Here is a 19,925-nt window from a genome sequence, read left to right on the forward strand (position 1 = left end):
TAATATGAAACGTGAAAATTCAAGAGAAAGAACTGACACTGGAGACTCCTTCCAAAAATACTCAATACACATCTCATCACAGTATCAACAGTTATGGTTTAATCTGTTTACGTGGAGTGTCTGCCATACAAGTAACAACAAATAACAACTATAGAAATTATAATGTATTAGAATGAGCACTTTAAAATAAACCTGCCATTTGTCTTGCAACCAGAGCATCTATAAAACCTGCTGTTATAGAAAATTAATCAACCCCTTCTGACCAATCAGAATCAGGAATTTAACAGCGCTGTGGTATAAATTCTGATAATAACATTTTGTAGGTTGACAAAATGTGGATTGACAATCCACCATGGAAACCTGGCACCCAGGGATGTTTTAGACCTACTCTGTTCTGTCCTAGTGGATCTTCCAGATCAGACGTACAAATGTTTTACAGATGAATATGTGAGCTATGTTGAACGGATAACCATGCGTGCACAAATACTCATAGTTGGACATTAAATATATTTCAAACCTAATTTTCCATCCTCTGACAAGAAAGAATTGCAAGGCTGTATGGGAGAGATCTGGGGCAAACTTGACTACCCCAACTCTGATTTATAAGAAAGGCAAGAAGTACTTACCTCTGTACTTTAATTTGATGAAAATATAAATAACATCATGGCATAATTATCACAATAATGAACATGATGTAATAGAAATTCATATTTCAAATTTTAAATTCAAAATGGTAGAAACTTTTTTTTTCCCCCCATAATGTGGGTTTTAACTGCTGTGTATTCACTTGCATATTAAAGGAAAATGTGTTCATTGTGTTAGTTTAGTTACTGTGTAATGTATCTCGGCCAGACGAAAGCTGAATACATTCTGAAATAATTTTGATGCCAAACCGGCAAACAAGTAATTGTGAAATCTAAAGGCCAGGCCACACTTGTTTAAGCCTTGTTTTGAATGACTCCATTAACTGACTTCATAATTATATTTTATTTGCCTAGAGATTTTATCCCTAATAAGCAAGCAAAGAGCAGTCAGGAAAATCTGTCTAGACAAATTAAAGAAGAAACATTGAGAGGAACCAGATTGAAAAGGAGAGCCCATTCTCTGAAAAGAAATAAAATAGTAATACAAAATAGTCAGTGTTTATTTCTCTTTTTTCCTAAAGCTATAACACGACGTAAATAAAGCTGCATTTGTAGATGGGAAGGCCCCTCAGGTAATCTAGCCCCCACGGTGGGTGAGTCATAAACTCAAACTGCTCCTGCCTCATGATTGTTCACTAACGAGTCTTCTGTTTTTTATGTATGGTTATAGTACACTCACCAGCCACTTTAATAGGAACGCCTGTACCCCTGTATGATTGTGGCCTTTTTATTGTCTTACCTTCCTCACATCAGTACTTGTATTATAATTGATATTCTACGTGTTGCATATAATCACATTCTAAAACCACAGTGCATTTTATAACACTATCTGTACAGATATGCAGAGTAAGAATTTCACTGTACAGTACAGTGTTACTGTCCATTTTACTGTTAATATAACAATAAACTATTGAATCTTGTACCTGTGCATTGTCCTGCTGCTGCATGACTGGCTCATTGGATAATTGCATAAATAAGCAAGCTTACATGTATTCCTATTAAAGAGGCAAGTGGCTGTATGTGTTTTTAGGGTTTGGGATTATGCATTGAAAGTAAAACAGAATGTCTTATGAACTTGCTACAAGGGTGCAACAAGGTTTTTATTCAGTTTTTCTGGAGATATAAAAAAAAAAATTGAAGCATGGAAACTACAGTTGGTTTACTGATAAAATAGATATACAAAATAGGCCAGGTGTATTTCTGTGCCCCGTTCTAAAGCAAGGAATCTGCGTTTGCGGGGGTTGCGTCCCCCCTTTTCCTCCTCCTCCTCCCCCGCCCCCACGCCGCGGGCGTGTCCTAGCATCCAAACGCCAGGGGTGTAACTGTGCGTGCTTTCCTATTGGTCCCTGAGGACCCCCTTATCTGATTGGACGCAGTTCGACCCCTCCCATTCCGAGGTCTCCCCCACTTCTAAGTCGATCCTACGGTTGGCTGTGATCACGTGACCGCACTGAATGCGTACGCGCAGGGGCCAGGAGTGAAGATGGCGGACGAGAACACGGACGGGGATTTGGAGCGGAGTGGCCAAGGCTGGGCGGACGAGGACACGTTTTATGCCATGGAGAGTTTGCAGGCGACGCTGCAGCACCTCGAGGCCGCCCTGAGACAGCGGGACATCTCGGAGGCCTCGTCCACCGAGTACTGCGACAACTTCTGTCAGGTAAAGAAAAAAGCAAAACAAAAAACACGACGCAGTGAAACGGCGAATTGTTTCACACACAGTAGCTACAGGGCTAATGTTAGCTAAACGCTACTAGCAAGCTAAACTATGTAGCTTCAAGGGAACCAAATGTAGGTTTTATTCCAGTGTGCTTTTTTCCCCTCCTTCTTTTATTTTTAGCTATTCGTGTTGCTAATTTGTACTGTGGCTCCAGTTGCAGGTCGGTTTATTATTTAATAATAGTTATCGCTGTAGTTTTGAAGACCCCCCCCCCCCCCGTGCACAACTACAATTTATGGATCCTGCGTGCCATATAGATTGGCCCACAGTTTATAGTGTCAGTTCCTGACTTTATTTATTTATTTGAATATAATGCATTTTATTTGACCTCCCCACATAATTATGGAATGTCTTTCAACGTCAATCATTGAGGCTTTAGATGTCAAATATATCCTATTTTATATATTTATATTAATACACATTGGAGACCAGTTGGTCAGTGTCGGGTGGGGCGACTGTGTGTTTTTACTCTGTGCACCCCGTCAAATTATAGCCATGATCATGTGTTGTCGTTTTTGCTATTTTATTTTATTTCCATCTCTTTGCTTGATGCAGGTACAACTTTGCAAAGTTCACTAAGGCAAGTGTGTGTGTGTGTGTGTGTGTGTGTGTGTGTGTGTGTGTATTTAGTCACGTAGAAAGCCAAGCTACAGCTCAGGTCTTTATGTTGGTCTTCTTAAAATTTACACAGAAGTTTCCTCTTTTTTGGGAGCCAGCAACTGCGCCAAAAGAAACTGTTTTTGTGCATTGTAGATGTGGAGTTGAAGTATGTTTATGTTTGGGGATTATAATGTTTCCAGTCATGCATTGAACAAAACAATGAACCTTTTAATCTTTGTCGAACATGATGTGATCCTAAGGTGCAACAGTTTCCTTTAAATCCTGTTTATGTAGGCCCGGCTTGGGACAGACTATTTAAGAACAACTCCTAAAGAGAAACACACTTTTGAAATGTAAACAGTGCTAGTATCATGTATAATCAGATTATAACTCCTATTATGATACTTTAATTTTGCTTTAAAAGCTACATTTCCTCCTCAGTCCTCCTTCGCTTTTTCTGTTTTTGTGCACCTGACGGTGTATGTGATGTTCCAGGGGACATGCATGGATGAAAGTAACTAATAGCAGTTTCGGGGAATTATTAATATTATCTTGTGAGTTGCAAACGATACACAGGCGCAAGTTTTTGACCATTATTTTTTTGATCAAGTAGACGTATTTCAGATGGATTTCAAACGTTCCTGGTGTGCACCTTGGACAAGAAAAGGGGGGGAAAAAGAATAATTTTTTTGAAAAAGCCACAGATATGTGGTTTCCTGTCAGAGTTTTGGCACACTACAGGAAAATTTCTGCATGACTGAAATACAGCTGCAAGCAAGTGACAATAACATGACGTGTTTTTGCACGGTGCCAAAATATATTATTGTACTACTTAAAATACAGTTAAATTCCTTTTTTTCCTCTTGCTCTGTATTGCTTTAAAAGCTAATGCAGGGGGGAAAAAATCCACTTGAGGAATAATGTTAAGTCCCTAAGAATAAAGTGTGTAAAAAGATGTTTAGTCATTTAGTAGATTTGTATTAGGTGACTAAAAGTGGATCATGAACACTTAAACCTCATCAAAAGTGTGAAATTATGAATAATGTTCCTACTATGAAATTACGTCTGACATTGACTGACCAAGTTTACATGGATAGCAATAATCTAATTATTGACTGTATAAGACAATATTGTGATTAAGGTGTTTAGATGAGTGGCCTTTAGAATATTCCTTTCATGTACCAGTTTTACATGTTATAGAACATAGATCGAATAACGGCACACGTCATTACGTCCCCACGCTGTCCGACGTTCCCTCCAGAATTTCACGTATCAACATACAGTTCGTCTTCTTTATGTTACCGTATACAGTTTTGGGTGTTTCATTTGTAATTTTATGAAAGCTTCAAGTGCATTTAATTCTCTCTCGTACTGTACGTGCAAATAGACGACCGATTGGACCCAGGGCTGTGTCCGAAACTGCGTACTTACCTACTATATAGTAGCGGAGATGCATGTATTTCTCCTACTATATACTGTAATAGGTAAGTACGCGGTTTAGGATGCAGCCGTGCTCTCTTGTTTGCTGTCAAATGGTTGAGCACTGCCGTGTGTGTGTGTACATGTCCTGTCGCAAAATGCGGTGAAAACTCCCACACGACGTTAATAGTGTGATTAAGGTGTGTACATGTCTGTAACGCATGTCGATAATGCGACAAAAACAGGAATACTCCACATGTCTTAATTCCATTTGTGTTTACTTCAAGTATGACTAGTCAGATTAAGGTCATCAATAATCACTGTTTACCTCCTAGTTTCTTAATCAGAGTATCGTCTTAATCGGGTTAATATCTGATTATTGTCGTCCATGTAAATAATGGTGTTATGTTCTTAAAAGCAGCAAGAGTAAATACTGGATAAACATGAATAGATAATGGATAGAATAAGTTAGAAATATATACAGAACACAATGCAGATGGGTATGCGATAAGCAGGGAAATTGTACCACCTCCAGGAAGTATAGGAAGAGTTGTAATCATGAGCAGAAAAGTTTAAGAGGAATTCAGGATGTAGTATACATTACTGAGTGCGTGAGGAATTTGAGGAGACTAACTGCAGTGAGCGGATGCTGTTCTTGCATTGTGAGATTTTAGAAAACAAACTCTGCAGCGCTGACCAGTAATTTCTGTTTGATGTATATTCTGATGTCCCGATTGGTGACTTTTTCACCAGACGCCATGTCTTCCTCACGAGTCCCTGTCTCTCTTCACGGGTGTCTCTGTAGGACAGACCCACTGAGATTACAACCTGATGCACCCCACCTGCTGCTTTTCATTGTGCAAATGTCACTCATTTACATCTAATCTGGCTCAGCAAGAGATTTGTGCTGTACCATAAAGAGGAACAGAAACCTGCATCAAGATGAAATACATGCTAGGGTGACACAGGACAGTTGTTGCATTTGTTGGAATATCTTTGCCGTTTTGTATCGAGCATAAACAGGCATGGGGGAAAGTTGGTATCCGCAGTTCAGACTTTAAGTCAGATTTTTTGTTTGTGTGTTTTTATGATTTAATGTGTTGATGTAGTATGGTTTAAGTTTAAAGAGGAAAAGGGGAGGGGTGTGTGTGTGGGGGGAGGTTGCATTGCCTGTATTTTTTTTGTGATACAAAAACAGCCAAAAAGCCCCCAAATTCCCAAGGGTTTAGTTCTTAATTATGCCTAAATAGACCTTAAATAAATGACTAAGACTCAACTCATTAAACATATGTATTATAGAACTGTCTTCTATTTTCTCCACTCACACCTTAGTGTTCATTTCTCAGGGTCAACTAACCCTAATATTGACAGTTGATTCTCCTGTTAGTAAATGTGTTTATTTATTTATTTTACTTAAAGGACGGTGTAATGTTTGAGAGAATTATACCTGCTTTTAATAATAATATAAGGGCTTCCCCGTTTAGACCGGCATTGTATTTAAACACGTGATCGTAACAAGTGTGGTCCACAAAGCTAGTTTGAAGTAGATGCCTGGAGATCCGCCAATCTCTTAATAGTGCAATGTGATGTGTTTTTAAGTACAACATTTATTTAATTTTATTATTTTATACATCATTATTGAAACTACCATTTCTTGGATATCTCTGCTCAGGGTTGTTATAATTTTTTGAAGAATATCCTTGAAGGTTAAACCCAGCACCACAATTTGTTCTTTATTACCAGCATCTAGGTTAAGGGGATTCTCTCTCTGTGTGTGTGTGTGTGTGTGTGTGTGTGTGTGTGTGTGTGTGTGTGTGTGTGTGTCTAAGTAAGAGCGAGACAGCGTGTTTAAGGGCCGGGGGGAAATCGCACTGTTACCCAAGGTACATCTGCTGTGGTCCCGAAGGTCCAATCAGTGTACCACGGAGCAGATGGTTCTAGGTGAATGGTCGATCAGGGATTTCCTCACACGTAGTCTCTCCTGAGTTTGGCAGCACATTAGCTGCTCAGTGTTAAAACAGGGTGTCTTCTGTACAGTGATGAACAATCTGATAATAGGTCATTGTTAAGAGTGCTAAATATGGCTCCTTATGGGTGACTGTGTTTAAAGTGTACGGTGAATGAGTCCTATTTAAACCGCACGCTAATAATCAAATGGCCGTTGTGTAGCAGAATGGGATCGACGTGGCTTGGTGGCAGAATATCAACAAGCCAAATTACAGCACGTACAATTCAACTAAAATATTTCAAATTTAATCAGAATGTTTTTAAAAAAATGTATGTATGTGTGTAAATAAATAACTAGCCAATAGTTGGATTTATAGATTTGTGAAATGCACACACTTCTGCCACCTCTGAAGACACTACCTGGATGTTGCACTGTACTGTGCTTTATTAGACTCTGCCTGTGCAAATTCAATGCATTTTATTTGCGTAGTGCTTTTAACAGTGGACGTTGTCACAGCAGCTTTGCTGAAATATATAAATTTCACATTTGTAAATCGTGTTAGTGTGTGTTGCAACTTGACAGTAGAGGAAGTGTGGTTTCTTGATTTTCTGCCACACAGTTATTGTAACTCCTGCTCGATTATTTTGGGCTATTATGTTAAATTCATTTCCAGTACAGCTGCACAGTCATCTTTAATAAATGATCAGCACAGTTCTTTCGTTTATTTCTGAAGCTAAGATTCACAGATTGTACCGCAAGCACTGTTGGATTCTCTTTACTGACTGGTCTGAAGGTGTCGATTGATTTTCTACATCATCAGATCTGACCGTAGTTTTGGCTACAAGGTTAATCACAGGGTTTTTATTTTATGTGCTTTTTTTGGAAGAAGGATGTATTGTCGGTGCTTTGTAACAGTCAGAGGTAAAGTGGGGTTTGCAATATCTCAGTATCATGAAAAGCTGCAATTTTTTTTTTTTTTAGCACCTTACTTCGAGAAAGAAAGAGTCTGATGAGGTACTGACTGTTTAGATATTATAGACCATAAGTAATAACTGGAACTAACTTGTTTTTCAGCATTGATATTATAAACAAATGGTAGAGCTGTGGTTTAAGAGGAATAAAACTGTTTGGGATGTTCAGTTATCGGAAAATAATCAACTTCAGGATGGTAACCGTAATGATACTTTACATTGGGTCATGTCACACCACTTACCACGGATTATTTTCGTATAATGGCGAGCTCGGTCATACTTCTCTACTTGCATATCATTTAGAGACACTTTAGCAATTCAAATAGACAGAAAACAGTCGTCCACGTTGTACAGTCTTTATTCCTAACACTCTTGAACAATATAATAGTGCTCCTTGCTGAAATGAACACAATTACACTATGAATATAACACACGAATAGGGAGTCTATGAATGAATGCATCATTAACCAATTAGCAAATTCTCCTTTGTTACATTTAAATGTTTGATTAATTGAATAAGCAAAGAAATGATTGCAGTTAATGCCCATGGGTTCTCACTGTGAATAGAAAAGCCTGTAGGTTTACATTAAGGACCATGAGCATTTATTTGGCTGAATAATGAACGAGCGATTTTCTGTTCTCTGCAGGCTCTCATGCACTACGCCGGGAGCAGGAACTCTGTAGAGCACGGACTCACGCTGCTGGAGGTCTACTGTCTCTCCATCAACTGCTTTGCTTCAGCGAGGCCACACCTGACGGCCAATTCGTCCAGTGTGGCCCTCGTACTCAAGAGACTTGCGCTGTAAGTACTGCTTTCAGAGAACTTCAGCACCAGATCGATATCAGGGCTCTGACCGTGGATCATTTTAAGGAGGGATGGAGTCAGTTATGTTCTACCGCCTCAATCAGCTGATGCTAAAACATCACAGCATGATTGTGGAGCTTGTGGATATGATTTCTTTCTTTCACTATCTTTTTTTCCCCCTTTCTTATTCTTCCAGTCACACAGTCAGCACTACGGTTGAGCAATATGACAAAATGATATCAATATTGCTTTATTTTTTTTCCTGCCTCGCTAAATGTTTTTTTTTTGCAGACATGAAGAGTACTTCAGTGAGAAATGCTAATAGGTGTTGCTAATATTGGGTAAATACTGTGTGTCGCGATACTTTATTAAGTCACGATATATAGGTTTGCCAGCAAAGCGGTGGTGTAGCATAAATTATGTAATGCCCACAAAATTAAATAATTTTACTATTTTAAATAAAATATATACATAACAATCGTACAAATTCTGTAACTCAATCATTTATTATTGTTTTAAAGATGTTTTGTGTTACTTGCAATGTCTCAGTGTATTGTGAGAGATTATCGATATCGATACCCCCAATGCATATTTGTGTACATTTAAGATTTCTTTCTCTTTTTCTTCTTCTTCTTTTATAATGAATTGAGTTTCTTGCATGAATTCACTTGAATCTTTTTCAGTCAGCCCTAACCAAAGTGTCTGAGGTCATCTTAAAATTCACCTCATCTTTCTTTTCTCTCTTACTGACTTTGTTTTTTCCCCAGCATTGCCTAAATGCTGCTCTGTTCTGCTTTAATTAGGAGCTGCTTTGAGCTGCTTTTGTCCGTGCCTCACAATGAGATCCCACTTGAAGCCTGGCTGCAGTTTCACGGCTCTGTTCAGGTGAGATGTGACCCTCACTGCATTGCCTTTTTACCCCCTTTACAAAACTGCTCAAGAAGAGGGCGTATAAATAATATTGAAACCTAAACTGAAAATGCAGAAGTTAAAGGAGAATGTCTGTCTGGGAGAGAAATGCTTGTTTTTTTTCTTTTCTTCCTTTCATATCTATTTAGAAAGTCTGTTCTTTCTGACAGTAACTTGTGCACAGGAATAATATTTCTTACTCTGTGTGTGTTTTACAAGATTACTAAACCACATGTTGATTTTCAGTCTTTAAGTTCATGGACTGTTATTCTAAAGGCAGAAATTAAATTTCTTAATGCAGCTTTCATTTCTCTTAAACACTCTTCCAGAGATTTAAAAAGAAAAAGATATTCAACCATTTGACTGTGTTGGAGATTATGTAGGAAAGTTATGTTGAAATTCAGAGTAATAAAATATAAAAATTTTAAACCTCATCCGACATGTAAAAACTCCTGAAATTCAGTGTTAAAGTGAACAGGTTTGTGTGTGTGTGTGTGGGTCGATATATGTGCATTCAAGGGGACCCCAGGCACGGGCGGGGTGTGTGTACATGAGAGGCCATGAGTACACTGCACAGGAATAGATAAGGAAGAAACTCACTCACTCAGCAAAAGAGAGATGTAGGGGTGGACATTTGTTGACATAAATGAGTCAATTACCATCCATCCATCGATCAATTAATTTATCTATCTGTCCATATTTAAAAAATAAGGAGTAAGCAAAATGTTAGAAAAAACATAAAGGCCCTTTAGTGCAATGACTCAAACGGTGACGTTTGCGGGAGGGAGAAGTAGACCAAAAAAAAGATAAAGGGAAATCCACAGCTGCATTAACTGGAAAAAACTTGGGGCCTGTTAGAAATAATGGGAAATTATGTAACTGGGACACGTGTGGAAGATTGTGATAAGGATGTACCCAAAAGGGAATTTTATACCATGCCTGAAATGTGTATATAAAGAGCATTGTAACCGACGGTACTTTGGTGCAAGCCTGGGATCAGTTCGTCGTGTTTGCTGACTGCTAAATAAACCTGCTTCATCTAAATCCAGTCTATGTGAGTTCTGCTATGTTATTTCTCCAAAAAACAAGTCAGATAGCTTAAGTTCATAGGTTATATTTGTGAACTAGCAGGGCCAGTGTAGGTTGAAGAGGCCAAAGTATCCTGCAGCTGTAACAGCAGATCTGCATGAGCTGAGAAGTGTTGGGGGTGTGATATGGTACTTCAATACTGCAAGATGTGCCAGAACTTGCCTGTAATATAAAAAGCAAAAGAGAAACCCCTTCAGTATTCCATGAACAACTGAAGCGTGTAACTTGTATAGGACCGACCTTCGGTGCTTTTCTGCAGGACATTGTCCTGATGTGTATGATGAGTTGTTCGTTTTGTTGATGGTTTGACAATGACCCTTCTCCTAGATGAAAACTAAATGATCTCCAAATAGCCCACCATTTTGCTGAAACCATATAGCGATTCAATTGAACTTTATGGTGTTTTTAACAATAGGATTGATTTAGATCGAGCAAACCAGAAGCGACAAGGCCAAGAAAAACTCTGGCGCTATACACTTGTAGTCTCTTATCAAGCAGTTTGGTCACACGTTGCTAGATGAACTCCAGGTCTGTCTCCTCGGATTTGTGTACGTATGTTATCACTTTGTAGTTGGAGAACGATGCAACCTTTTTGACGGCAGTTGCGTTATTGTGACACATTCTACACTTTTTTTAAAAATTATTTTTTTTAAAATTTACCTTCTGTCTTATAAGGCTTAAATGATACTTTTATCATTACCACATGACGCCTGATGAAAGTCAGTAGTTTTATTAGGTGTATGCAGTGTAATAAATTTTAATAACACATTATTAAACATGTATCTGGATGAATGAGTTGATCAGTCATGATGGTGTCAGCTGAGTTTTATTTAGTCAGCAGAAGGCTACGGTCTAATCTGGAGAGGCCGCTCTGGTGCCTTTGGTTGAATATAAATTTGAGAATTCAATGTGTCTCTCTGCAGGCGGCGCATGAAGCTATGCTGGAGTATGGGAGCACAGACCTGCAGGCGCTGGTACAGATCACTGGAGAGGGCGGGGCATGGAGTAACCCTGCCCTCATCACCCTTCTCACCAAGCAGCCCACAGATGTCGATGAATGTCAGCAGCTTAGTATTTCCTTGTCTTACACTTACAGCTGCAGTGTGTAGCTTGGTGTTTCACACCTGATTCACTTCATAAGCTATTAGTCGAACCTGAGAAAAATTGTCTTGGGAGATCTTGGTTTGAGAACTCTGTGGTGTCGGGGCTGTGTCTGGTTAATGTTTATATCTTAAAATATTAACCGTTACATTTATATGCTGATGGGTCATTTTGTGAAATGCTGGTGTAAATAAGTAGATGCCTTTTTTTTTTTCTTCTCGAATGTTTTGAAGCCAGGGACCACTTTAATTGTTAAAAAATATATATCTATACCTCTGTGGGCCCCTTCAGTACAGGTTTATTTAATGAACATAAACCAGTCATTTAAATGTTAGGCTCATTACTTAAATGTGTAGAACAATATTTTAACTGAATTTTTATTTGAAATTGTGTTCTGAGATTTATCAATAAAAAGATTTTTGTTTTTATGCCTATGTACATAGACATATCAAAACAAAGTACATCACTCTTCCTCTTTCTTTTGGCTATGTGGCGAACTGATATTAATCTGTTTAACGTCCCAACAGTAAATGCGTACCTGGGTCTGGAGGGAGGGGACTTTTTGGAGATGAGGATCAAGCATCTGGAGAAAGTAGGTGAAGTTGAGAAGGCTCTGATCCTCACTAAAGCCTGTGGCAACTGCAGCTTGTTGCCTAATCAGGCCACCTTTCGTCAAACTTATGTCACACAGCTCTGTCAGCAGCTGCCCAGCGAGGAGGCCATTCTGGAGGTATTTAACTCTGTCCCTTCGTATATATGAAAGTTTCTGCCATGAGAACATTGTGACTGGCTGCCCTAATAGAATAGCTTAAAAGTTAAAGATAAAATAATGACGTCGTTTTGTGCCATTATTTTCCTGTGGCTGAATTCGAAATGGGGTGCGTTACATACAGTGCACCATGTAGGGGGTGCAACACTTATGTCATATCGAGTGGAAAGTCATTTGAGATCAAGATTTTTATTTCACATACAGTGTTGTGAAAAAATATTTGCTTCTGTTTTTGTCTCTCACTAAGTAAATAGTTCTAGGTCTTCAAATGAAATATAACATAAAACAAAGGCATATATAGAATTTTTTTTTAAGCAAAAAAAAGTTAAACACCTGTCACCAATGTGAAAAACAACTAATTGCCCCATTAAAATCTGGTTGTGCCACCTTTGGCAGCAATAACTGCAACCAAATGCTTCCGATAACTGGAGATCAGTCTTTTACTTACTTCTAGGACTTACTCCTATATGCTTTGGATCATTGTGTTGCTGCATAATCCAGTTGTGCTTGAGTTTCAACTTACGGACTGAAGACCGGACATTCTCCTTTAGTATTTTCTGGTAGAGAGCAGAATTCATGTTTCCCTCAATTATTGCAAGTTGCCCAGTCCCTGAAGCAGCAAAGCATCCCCACACCATCACACTTCCACCACCATGCTTGACCGTAGGTATGCTGTTCTTTTCTCCTGTCTTCCAAGCTTTTGACTCATCAATCCACAGAACATTCTCCCAAAAGGTTTGAGGATCATCAAGGTGTGTTTTTGCAAACTTCAGACGAGCCTTAATGTTCTTCTGGGTCAGCAGTGGTTTTCCCCTCGCCACTCTTCCATGGAGGCCATTTTTGCCCAGTGTCTTTCTGATAGTGGAGTCATGAACAGTGACCTTTATTGATGCAAGAGAGGCCTGTTGGTCCTTTCATGTTGTCTGTGGCTATTTTGTGACTTCCTGGATGTGTAGTTGCTGTGGAGGAATTTTGGAAGGTTGGCCACTTCTGAGAAGGTTTATTACCATGGCGAGTTTTTTTTTCCATTTGAAGATAACTGCTCTCACTGTGATTCTTTGGAATCTTCCCAGACTTTTTAGTAAGACCTTTTAATCAACTTCATGGTGTTGAAAAAATTTCTATTTAAGTGTCGATTTGATTGAACAGGGTTTGCAGTAATCAGGCCTGTAATCAGGTTGTGTCTAGTCCAGCTGAACCCCATTATGAATGCAATTTCATAGATTTGGGGAATTAGTAAGTATGGGGGAAAATCCATTTTCACACATGCCCAGTTGGTATTGGATAACATTTTTGCTTCAATAAATCACATTAATAATTTAAAAACTGTATTGTGTGTTTACTCGGGTTGCCTTTGTTTCATGTTGTATTTCATTTTAAGATGTAAAACTGTTTAGTATGAGAGTGATTGGGGCAATTTTTTTTTTTTTACAAGCAGTGTGCACAATTATATACAGTATCTAACTATGAAATGAAAACCTGGCCTACTCCTATATGATTGCGCACTTAGATTTGGTCTAACTACGTGTTGGTGGGGTTTAAATAAATGACAAAAATAACATTCCCCTGTGAAGATGTTGATGCCCAATAGTGAGACGCAGGCAAAATATTAAACTAATACATAGCAGCAGCTATTTAAAAATGTTTCAATATTTGTTCAGGAAGCATAAAAAGTGTAATTTTGCATTATGTATCTTATTGTTTGTGTTCTGTCGTGTTGTTAATTTTATTTTTATTTTTTAAATAGAAAAAAACATTACTTTTGAGGTCTTTTACATCCAGTGAGACATCATAAAATACTTGTGGTTATTTAGTGAATCTTAGTAAACATCACAGTAACTTAATTTCATGAGTTTGTTATCCGGATCGTGCCGCTGTAAGAGCTGCATGTAGGAGAGGGAACAAAATAGTTGAAGAGCTTGTTAAGTGATCCTGGACAGCTTAATTAGTAAAAGTAGTGTCATATTCAGCAGTACATTTGTAAAGACAGAAATAGCTTTGAGTGGGTGTAATTTCATAAACTGCAGTTTAGCAAGGACTCTTGCAGGGCAGTGTGTTATGCTACACTTGTTTGCTGTATTGTAATACACTTGTCTTGTCCTGGTTAGATTTCCAGACTGGATGGCAAGGATGTTTTGGACATCATTTGCAATATGGAGACGGAAGGTGATGAAAACACAGCCTTCATCCTTTGCACAACGTACTTGACGCAGCAGCTGCAGAAAGGAAGCCTGTACTGCTCCTGGTGTGTGTTGATACTTTTGAGCTGCACGAATATTCTCTTCATCTTGAAAGTCGAACTTGAAGATTGTGTAGATGGATTAAATCTGGGTTTTATCTTTTTTCCAGGGAGTTGACACTGTTTTGGAGTAAGCTGCAGAGGAGGCTTGATGGTTCTGTTGAATCGTTCCTTGAACGCTGCCTCCAGTTTGGGGCTATAGCAAAGACTGTCCACCATCTGCTTTTCCTTATTCGAGTAATTCAGACTGAGGTGAAGAATTGTTCCTTTACTTCTGGGTTTTCTATTTTGTTTATCAGCTTTGAACAGTCGAGTGGTGCAACTGATAATTTGTAACCAAGATGCATTTTTTTCCCCAGGTAATGCACCTTGGTCTTCCAGTGTCTGTTGAGCTTTGTGTGAAAGCCCTTCAGCTTCCAAGGCAAGAGTATCCAGAAACCAAAACCACTGTCTGCAAAACTGTGGCCTGTCTCCTCCTGGATGATTTGGAGGTGCTGCGAGCATGCCAGCTCACGGAATTCCTTTTAAGCCCCTCTCCAGAGGTGTTCGCAGGCCTTGAGGAACTTTACAAACGTCCAGATCAAAAGTATGATGAGGAGAATGCTATAATCCCAAATTCGTTACGGTGTGAACTGCTGCTTGCACTCAAAGCCCACTGGCCTTTTGACCCGGAGTTCTGGGACTGGAAGACTTTAAAGCATTTCTGTATTAAGTTGCTTGGACTGGAACCTGAGAAAGAGGACAGCCCTGTGGAGGAACATGTCCATAGTGTGCCCACTGGGCTGAACAGAGAAGAGGAACATGTTGAAGAAGAAAAGCATGAGGATGAAGAATGCAGCAGTTCTGAAGATAATAGTGAGCAGCACAAGAAAGATGAAGGGACGTCGCAACGAAAAAGCTCAAAAGTGCTTCTTTGGACTTCAGAAAGATCCAAAAGATGGCTTCTGTACAAAGTACGTTGCGAGATATGCCAGAAGGAGGTGACTGAGTCACGGTTGTGTCATCATGCCAGAAAGCACGTGGACAACGGCACGTGGACGTGTCCTGTATGCCTGCAAAAATGCGGAAGCAAAGACGAGTTTGTGGCACATTCCAAAAAACACCTCCAAATGCCTCCATACCATCTGAAAAGGAAGAAAGTTAAGAATAAGGTGAAAACCGAACAAAAGCTAGAAACAGGTGAAGATGATTTGAAAGACTTGGAACCCGGTGAGATACTCTTGGACCCATCCCCTGATGTGTTAGAGCACGTCATGGAACCAACTGCCATTGTGCCTAATAAGGAAGCAGATGATGACGATTACATCACATTTGATTACATCAATACTCACTATAAGTTACAGGATCGCGAGGTTTATGTTTGCCCTGCCACTGACTGTTCAAAAAATTTCAAACTTTTCAAGTACTTGAGCATTCACTTGAGGAACGATCATGACGACACAGACCCAAACGTCAAACATTACTTCGAGATGAATAATCGCCGAGAGAAGTGCATGTTCTGTCGGCGAACATTTATAACAGCCTATCACAACCAGAAGCACCGCCTCATACATTACGGGGATTGTCCTTACATGTGCGTAGTTGCAGGTTGCAATGCTCGTTTTGAATTGATCAACAAACTCATCACGCACAAGCACAGACATGGCTTTCGGCTGTCCTACCACTGCGAACTGAAAGGTTGTAGCGTCTCCTTTTGTGACCTAGGTCAGCTGTACCACCATGAGGCTCAACACTTCCGAGATGCTGCGTACACTTGCACCAGCCCAGGCTGTAAGAAGTTTTACTACTCTCGTCAGGAATTTCTGAAACACATAGACACCCATGGCATATCCTTCACAGAAAAGGACTTTGAGGCCCAGAGGAAAGCGAGAAGGAAACTTTTGCTGCCTGTTATAGATGCCGACGATTGCTCAAAAGTATCCTTTGGATCAAAAGGCGAATGTTTAATTGGTGAACAAACCAACCTCTCATCACAACACCTGGAAAGCAAAGACTCCAAGGGTTTACTGACTTGTGTAGCTGTGTGTTTTGATGGTAAAAAATTTACCTGTGGATTGGAAAAATGTGGAAGGACATTCAGTAATACCAGAGAGATCCAACAGCACTTGAGAATTGTCCATCCCAGCCAGTTGATAAAACAAAATACAGTATGCCAAACAGTGGAAAATGAAACTCGCTCAAAGGTTAAACCTGTGAAAGAGCTTAATGGTCAAGATATAGGTCCTACAAAAGGATCTAGGCAAGACCTGGCTACAGATTCCACACCGTGTGATCAAACACCTTCAGCGAGTGGTAGTCAAACTGAACTGTCTGGCGCATTGACCGAAATTGTGCTAGGGCTTAATCAGCTAAGTCTTAATTGTACCACCTCTAGAAAAGTCAATCATAGTTCACATTCTTCAGGGTCTAAAGTGCCACAGGTGACCTGTACTAAAACTGTGAATGCTATATTGGAAACCAAAGTAACAGCAAGCAAAATTGAGGTAGGATCTCACCAAGCAGCTGCTGATTTGCCGAAACAGCAGTTAAGGTCTCAGCCGTCTTGCAAGGCAGAATCACCACCAACATCGGTTAAAGATCCTTCTTTTAATGGCGATAAACCAGAAAACGGCATGCACATAAGCAAGCCTTTCACTTGTGAAGTTGAAGGCTGCTTCTATAAAAGTGTTACTAGTCATGCGCTGATGCAGCATTATGTCAAAAAGCATGACTATACTGATGAGAAGGTGAAACAGATGGACATTTTTAACCCACTCAAGTTTAAGCCTTTTAAATGCCACCTTTGCCCTAGGGATTACAAAGAAAAGAAAGAGTTGAAGGCCCATTTGCTTCAGAAACATAACCTGAGCAAGGACATGGCAGAGCAAACTCTGTGCTCTTTTCCAAAGAAGGTTGGTGATTCTCCACCTTCTGCTCCCAAGACAATTGAGGTCAATACTGACCAAAAGAATTTGTCTACTGGGACGAACAGGCTTCTAAATGTAGACCGTTGTGTATGGAAAGGCAACACTGAGAGAAGTAATGGTGAAATTATGACCAAACACAAGAGGTTGAGGGGTAAACCCATTTCGTCATCACAAGAAGGCACTTCCGAGGGTAAAACGGACGGAGGTGGAGCCTCACTGAACAGAAGGGTTAGCGAACGATTGATGACAAAAGTGAAACCAGACGAAGACAAACCCTATTGTTGCTTACATAAGGGCTGTGGTGCCGGCTTCGCTAAGAAGTTCAACCTTTTGCGCCATCTACAGGTTGTACATTTCCACCGCTCCAATCTTCGTTGTCAGAAGACTTTCCCTTGTAAGCATGATGGATGTAATAAGCAGTTTAATCATGTATCCAGTCTGAACAGACATTGCCGCAAAGGCCATCCAGTATCGGAGGAGCCGATTCCGAGATTCAAATGTACCTATCCCAAGTGCAATGCGACCTACCACCTGAAGAGCAGCCTTTTGCGGCACACCAATCAAATACACCAGAATCAGACTCCACTGAAGTCCACGGCTCCGTCATCTATCTGCAAGTTCAAAAATGTGTACAGGCACTATGACAACTCGGGTCCCCTTGTGGTGCGTCTACAAAGTACACACAAGCGAGAGGGATCGAATAGTGGCTGCCAAAAAAAACTGATCATCACGTCCAATTCTCAGTCTCTGAAGGGCTCCAAAAGGCCATCTTTAAGATGCTCCCTTAAAGCTGAGGAGAACGTTGAACACACTGAAGAAACCTCAGAGGAGGGACTGGATGTCAAATGTGTTAAACCAAAGAAAACCAAGGCCAAGTTTGCATACCGAACACCTGAGGAGGCTTTGCAGATGTGCCAAGACCGCTGCTTATCAGTGGCTTATCCATGCATGGTACAGAGCTGCAATTCTGTGGTATCTAGCAAGCGAAGCCTTCACCGACATTACTTAAAGTGTCACAAAATGCTTCACGTCGCTGTACACAAACATAAAGACACACTTTTTTATACTGCTGAGCAACTAGAAGAACTGATACAGAAGAAATCAACGGTATCTGCTTTGCCAGATTCAGACAGGGCTCCTAATGGGGTCCTCAAAATGGAGTATCAAGCCAAGCCTAAGAACTCTGGGGTGCCACACCTTCCCATGAGCCTCCATTCTATCAAAACCGAACAAGAGGCATCTCCCTCGAGGGATCCACCTCCAGATTGCAGTGTAATGATTGGTGCAGATGATGTGCTTTATGGGGTGTCTAATGGCCACGCAGAGAAGCTTGTTGGCAGGGAGCACCAAACTCAGGAGGAGAGAACAAAAACCGACTCTCCTGCACCTCCTCTTGTGCCCCCTCCACCGCTTGACCTTTCTCCACCATCTACCCTTAGAATAAATGTCAACAATGCATCACTGGAGCCTTTAAACAGAGAGAGCAGGGCTGTTAGTGTTCCTGCTACCATCTATATACACACAAATGCGTCCTTAACACGTCATCCTCTAAGGGGGAAGAATTCTGAACTCTCCGAGCCGTTACCTGCCGCACCTCATCCACTGGCTCAAAAAGATTCCATGGTACCCAATCTAGGTCAACGGGCATTTGACATGGCGGCTTACAAGCCATTGGATTTCGAGTCCTCCTTTTTGAAATTCATACAGGGAGAGGAAGAGAAATCTCAATTTGACCCCCTGCGGACAGTCTTAAACCCCTGCTATAAACCCGATGCTCCTCGCCGACGCGATTCCTTCCGACACACCTACTCTGTCAAGGAGAACAATTTGAGACGATCCGGCATCAGTCACAGTCGGATGTCGCACTTGTCCCCTCTTAAGTCTTTGCTTTCCACAGACGAACGTAGTTCTATCGAAAACCTTCGTTTTATCTTGGAAAGGGCGTTAATGGGCTGTGGTGACCAGGCAATAAAGCAGCTTCAATTCCTCAAGCCTGTGGTGGTCCTGGAAAGACCCAAGTCATCTGCTTCCCTGCTTGATCTTCTGCCCTCTGAAACACAAGCATAACCTGCGCAAACGGCCACTTAGGACTGTGTAGAGAGTTCACTTCATGTTTTTGTTTTCTTTTGTTTTTGGTGATCCAAAATACTTCCATTTTTCCATTATCATTACTACGACTTGGTTACTTGCCAAACTGCCAAGGTGATGTATCCTGATTGCTTACCAGTCACATGTTTATTTGTGTCAGAAAAAGCAAATAAAATAAAAAAAAATCTGGATATTAAAATGCAAAGATGTTTGTTTTCTTTATTTAGGTCCCAGCTCATTCTGTACACTTCCATGAGAAAGGTCATTTGTTCTGCTAATACCGTTCACATTTATTTAAAGGACATGAATGTTTGTCATTTTGTTGCCAAATTAAATAATGCAACATTTGAACTATAAAAACAATACATTTGTTGCATTCTATAGTTTAAGGCATTAGCTGGGTGAGATGTTTATTAAGAATATACTGGTTTACTTGTTTTATTTATTTATTTTTTAAATGCTAGATATTTCACCCAAGCAGAAATCTTTGAGTAAGATTGACATCCTCCACCTAACACGAGAGAATTTCTGTTCCTAGATACTGACCATGACTGTGTAAATTTGATGCCTGTTTTATCAAATTGGCATGAGTGGTATGGCTCCAGAAAGATGAGTTGGCTATGTGCAGTCCTTCCTTTCTGCAGTACACAATATTTTAATGCAGTTGGTTTCCTCTGGGTTCGCCGGATTTCTCCCACCTCCCAAAAATGACCTTTA

At 40.1% G+C, this 19,925-nt stretch overlaps 1 protein-coding gene across 1 annotated transcript; it reads left to right on the top strand.

The window, feature by feature from the left end:
- Positions 1–2,065: 2,065 nt before the first annotated feature.
- rlf (RLF zinc finger) lies at positions 2,066–19,413 on the top strand. Its single transcript, XM_017476023.3, has 8 exons — positions 2,066–2,304; positions 7,950–8,104; positions 8,911–8,992; positions 11,029–11,164; positions 11,734–11,936; positions 14,084–14,220; positions 14,325–14,466; positions 14,574–19,413. The coding sequence occupies exons 1-8, from the start codon at positions 2,128–2,130 to the stop codon at positions 19,185–19,187; spliced, it is 5,646 nt and encodes a 1,881-aa protein (XP_017331512.2). The 5' UTR covers positions 2,066–2,127; the 3' UTR covers positions 19,188–19,413.
- The last annotated feature ends 512 nt before the right edge of the window (positions 19,414–19,925 follow it).

This window comes from Ictalurus punctatus, chromosome 9 (genome assembly GCF_001660625.3).
Source record: "Ictalurus punctatus breed USDA103 chromosome 9, Coco_2.0, whole genome shotgun sequence".
In the NCBI taxonomy this organism is placed as follows: Eukaryota; Metazoa; Chordata; class Actinopteri; order Siluriformes; family Ictaluridae; genus Ictalurus; species Ictalurus punctatus.

Bases quoted from the DNA above. Each gene is read 5' to 3' on its own strand.
- rlf (XM_017476023.3), top strand. From the start codon at position 2,128: ATGGCGGACGAGAACACGGACGGGGATTTGGAGCGGAGTGGCCAAGGC. The intron at 11,165-11,733 runs GTCAGCAGCTTA...ACGTCCCAACAG, and splicing joins GCCCACAGATGTCGATGAAT to TAAATGCGTACCTGGGTCTG. The intron at 14,221-14,324 runs GTGTGTGTTGAT...TCTTTTTTCCAG, and splicing joins GGAAGCCTGTACTGCTCCTG to GGAGTTGACACTGTTTTGGA.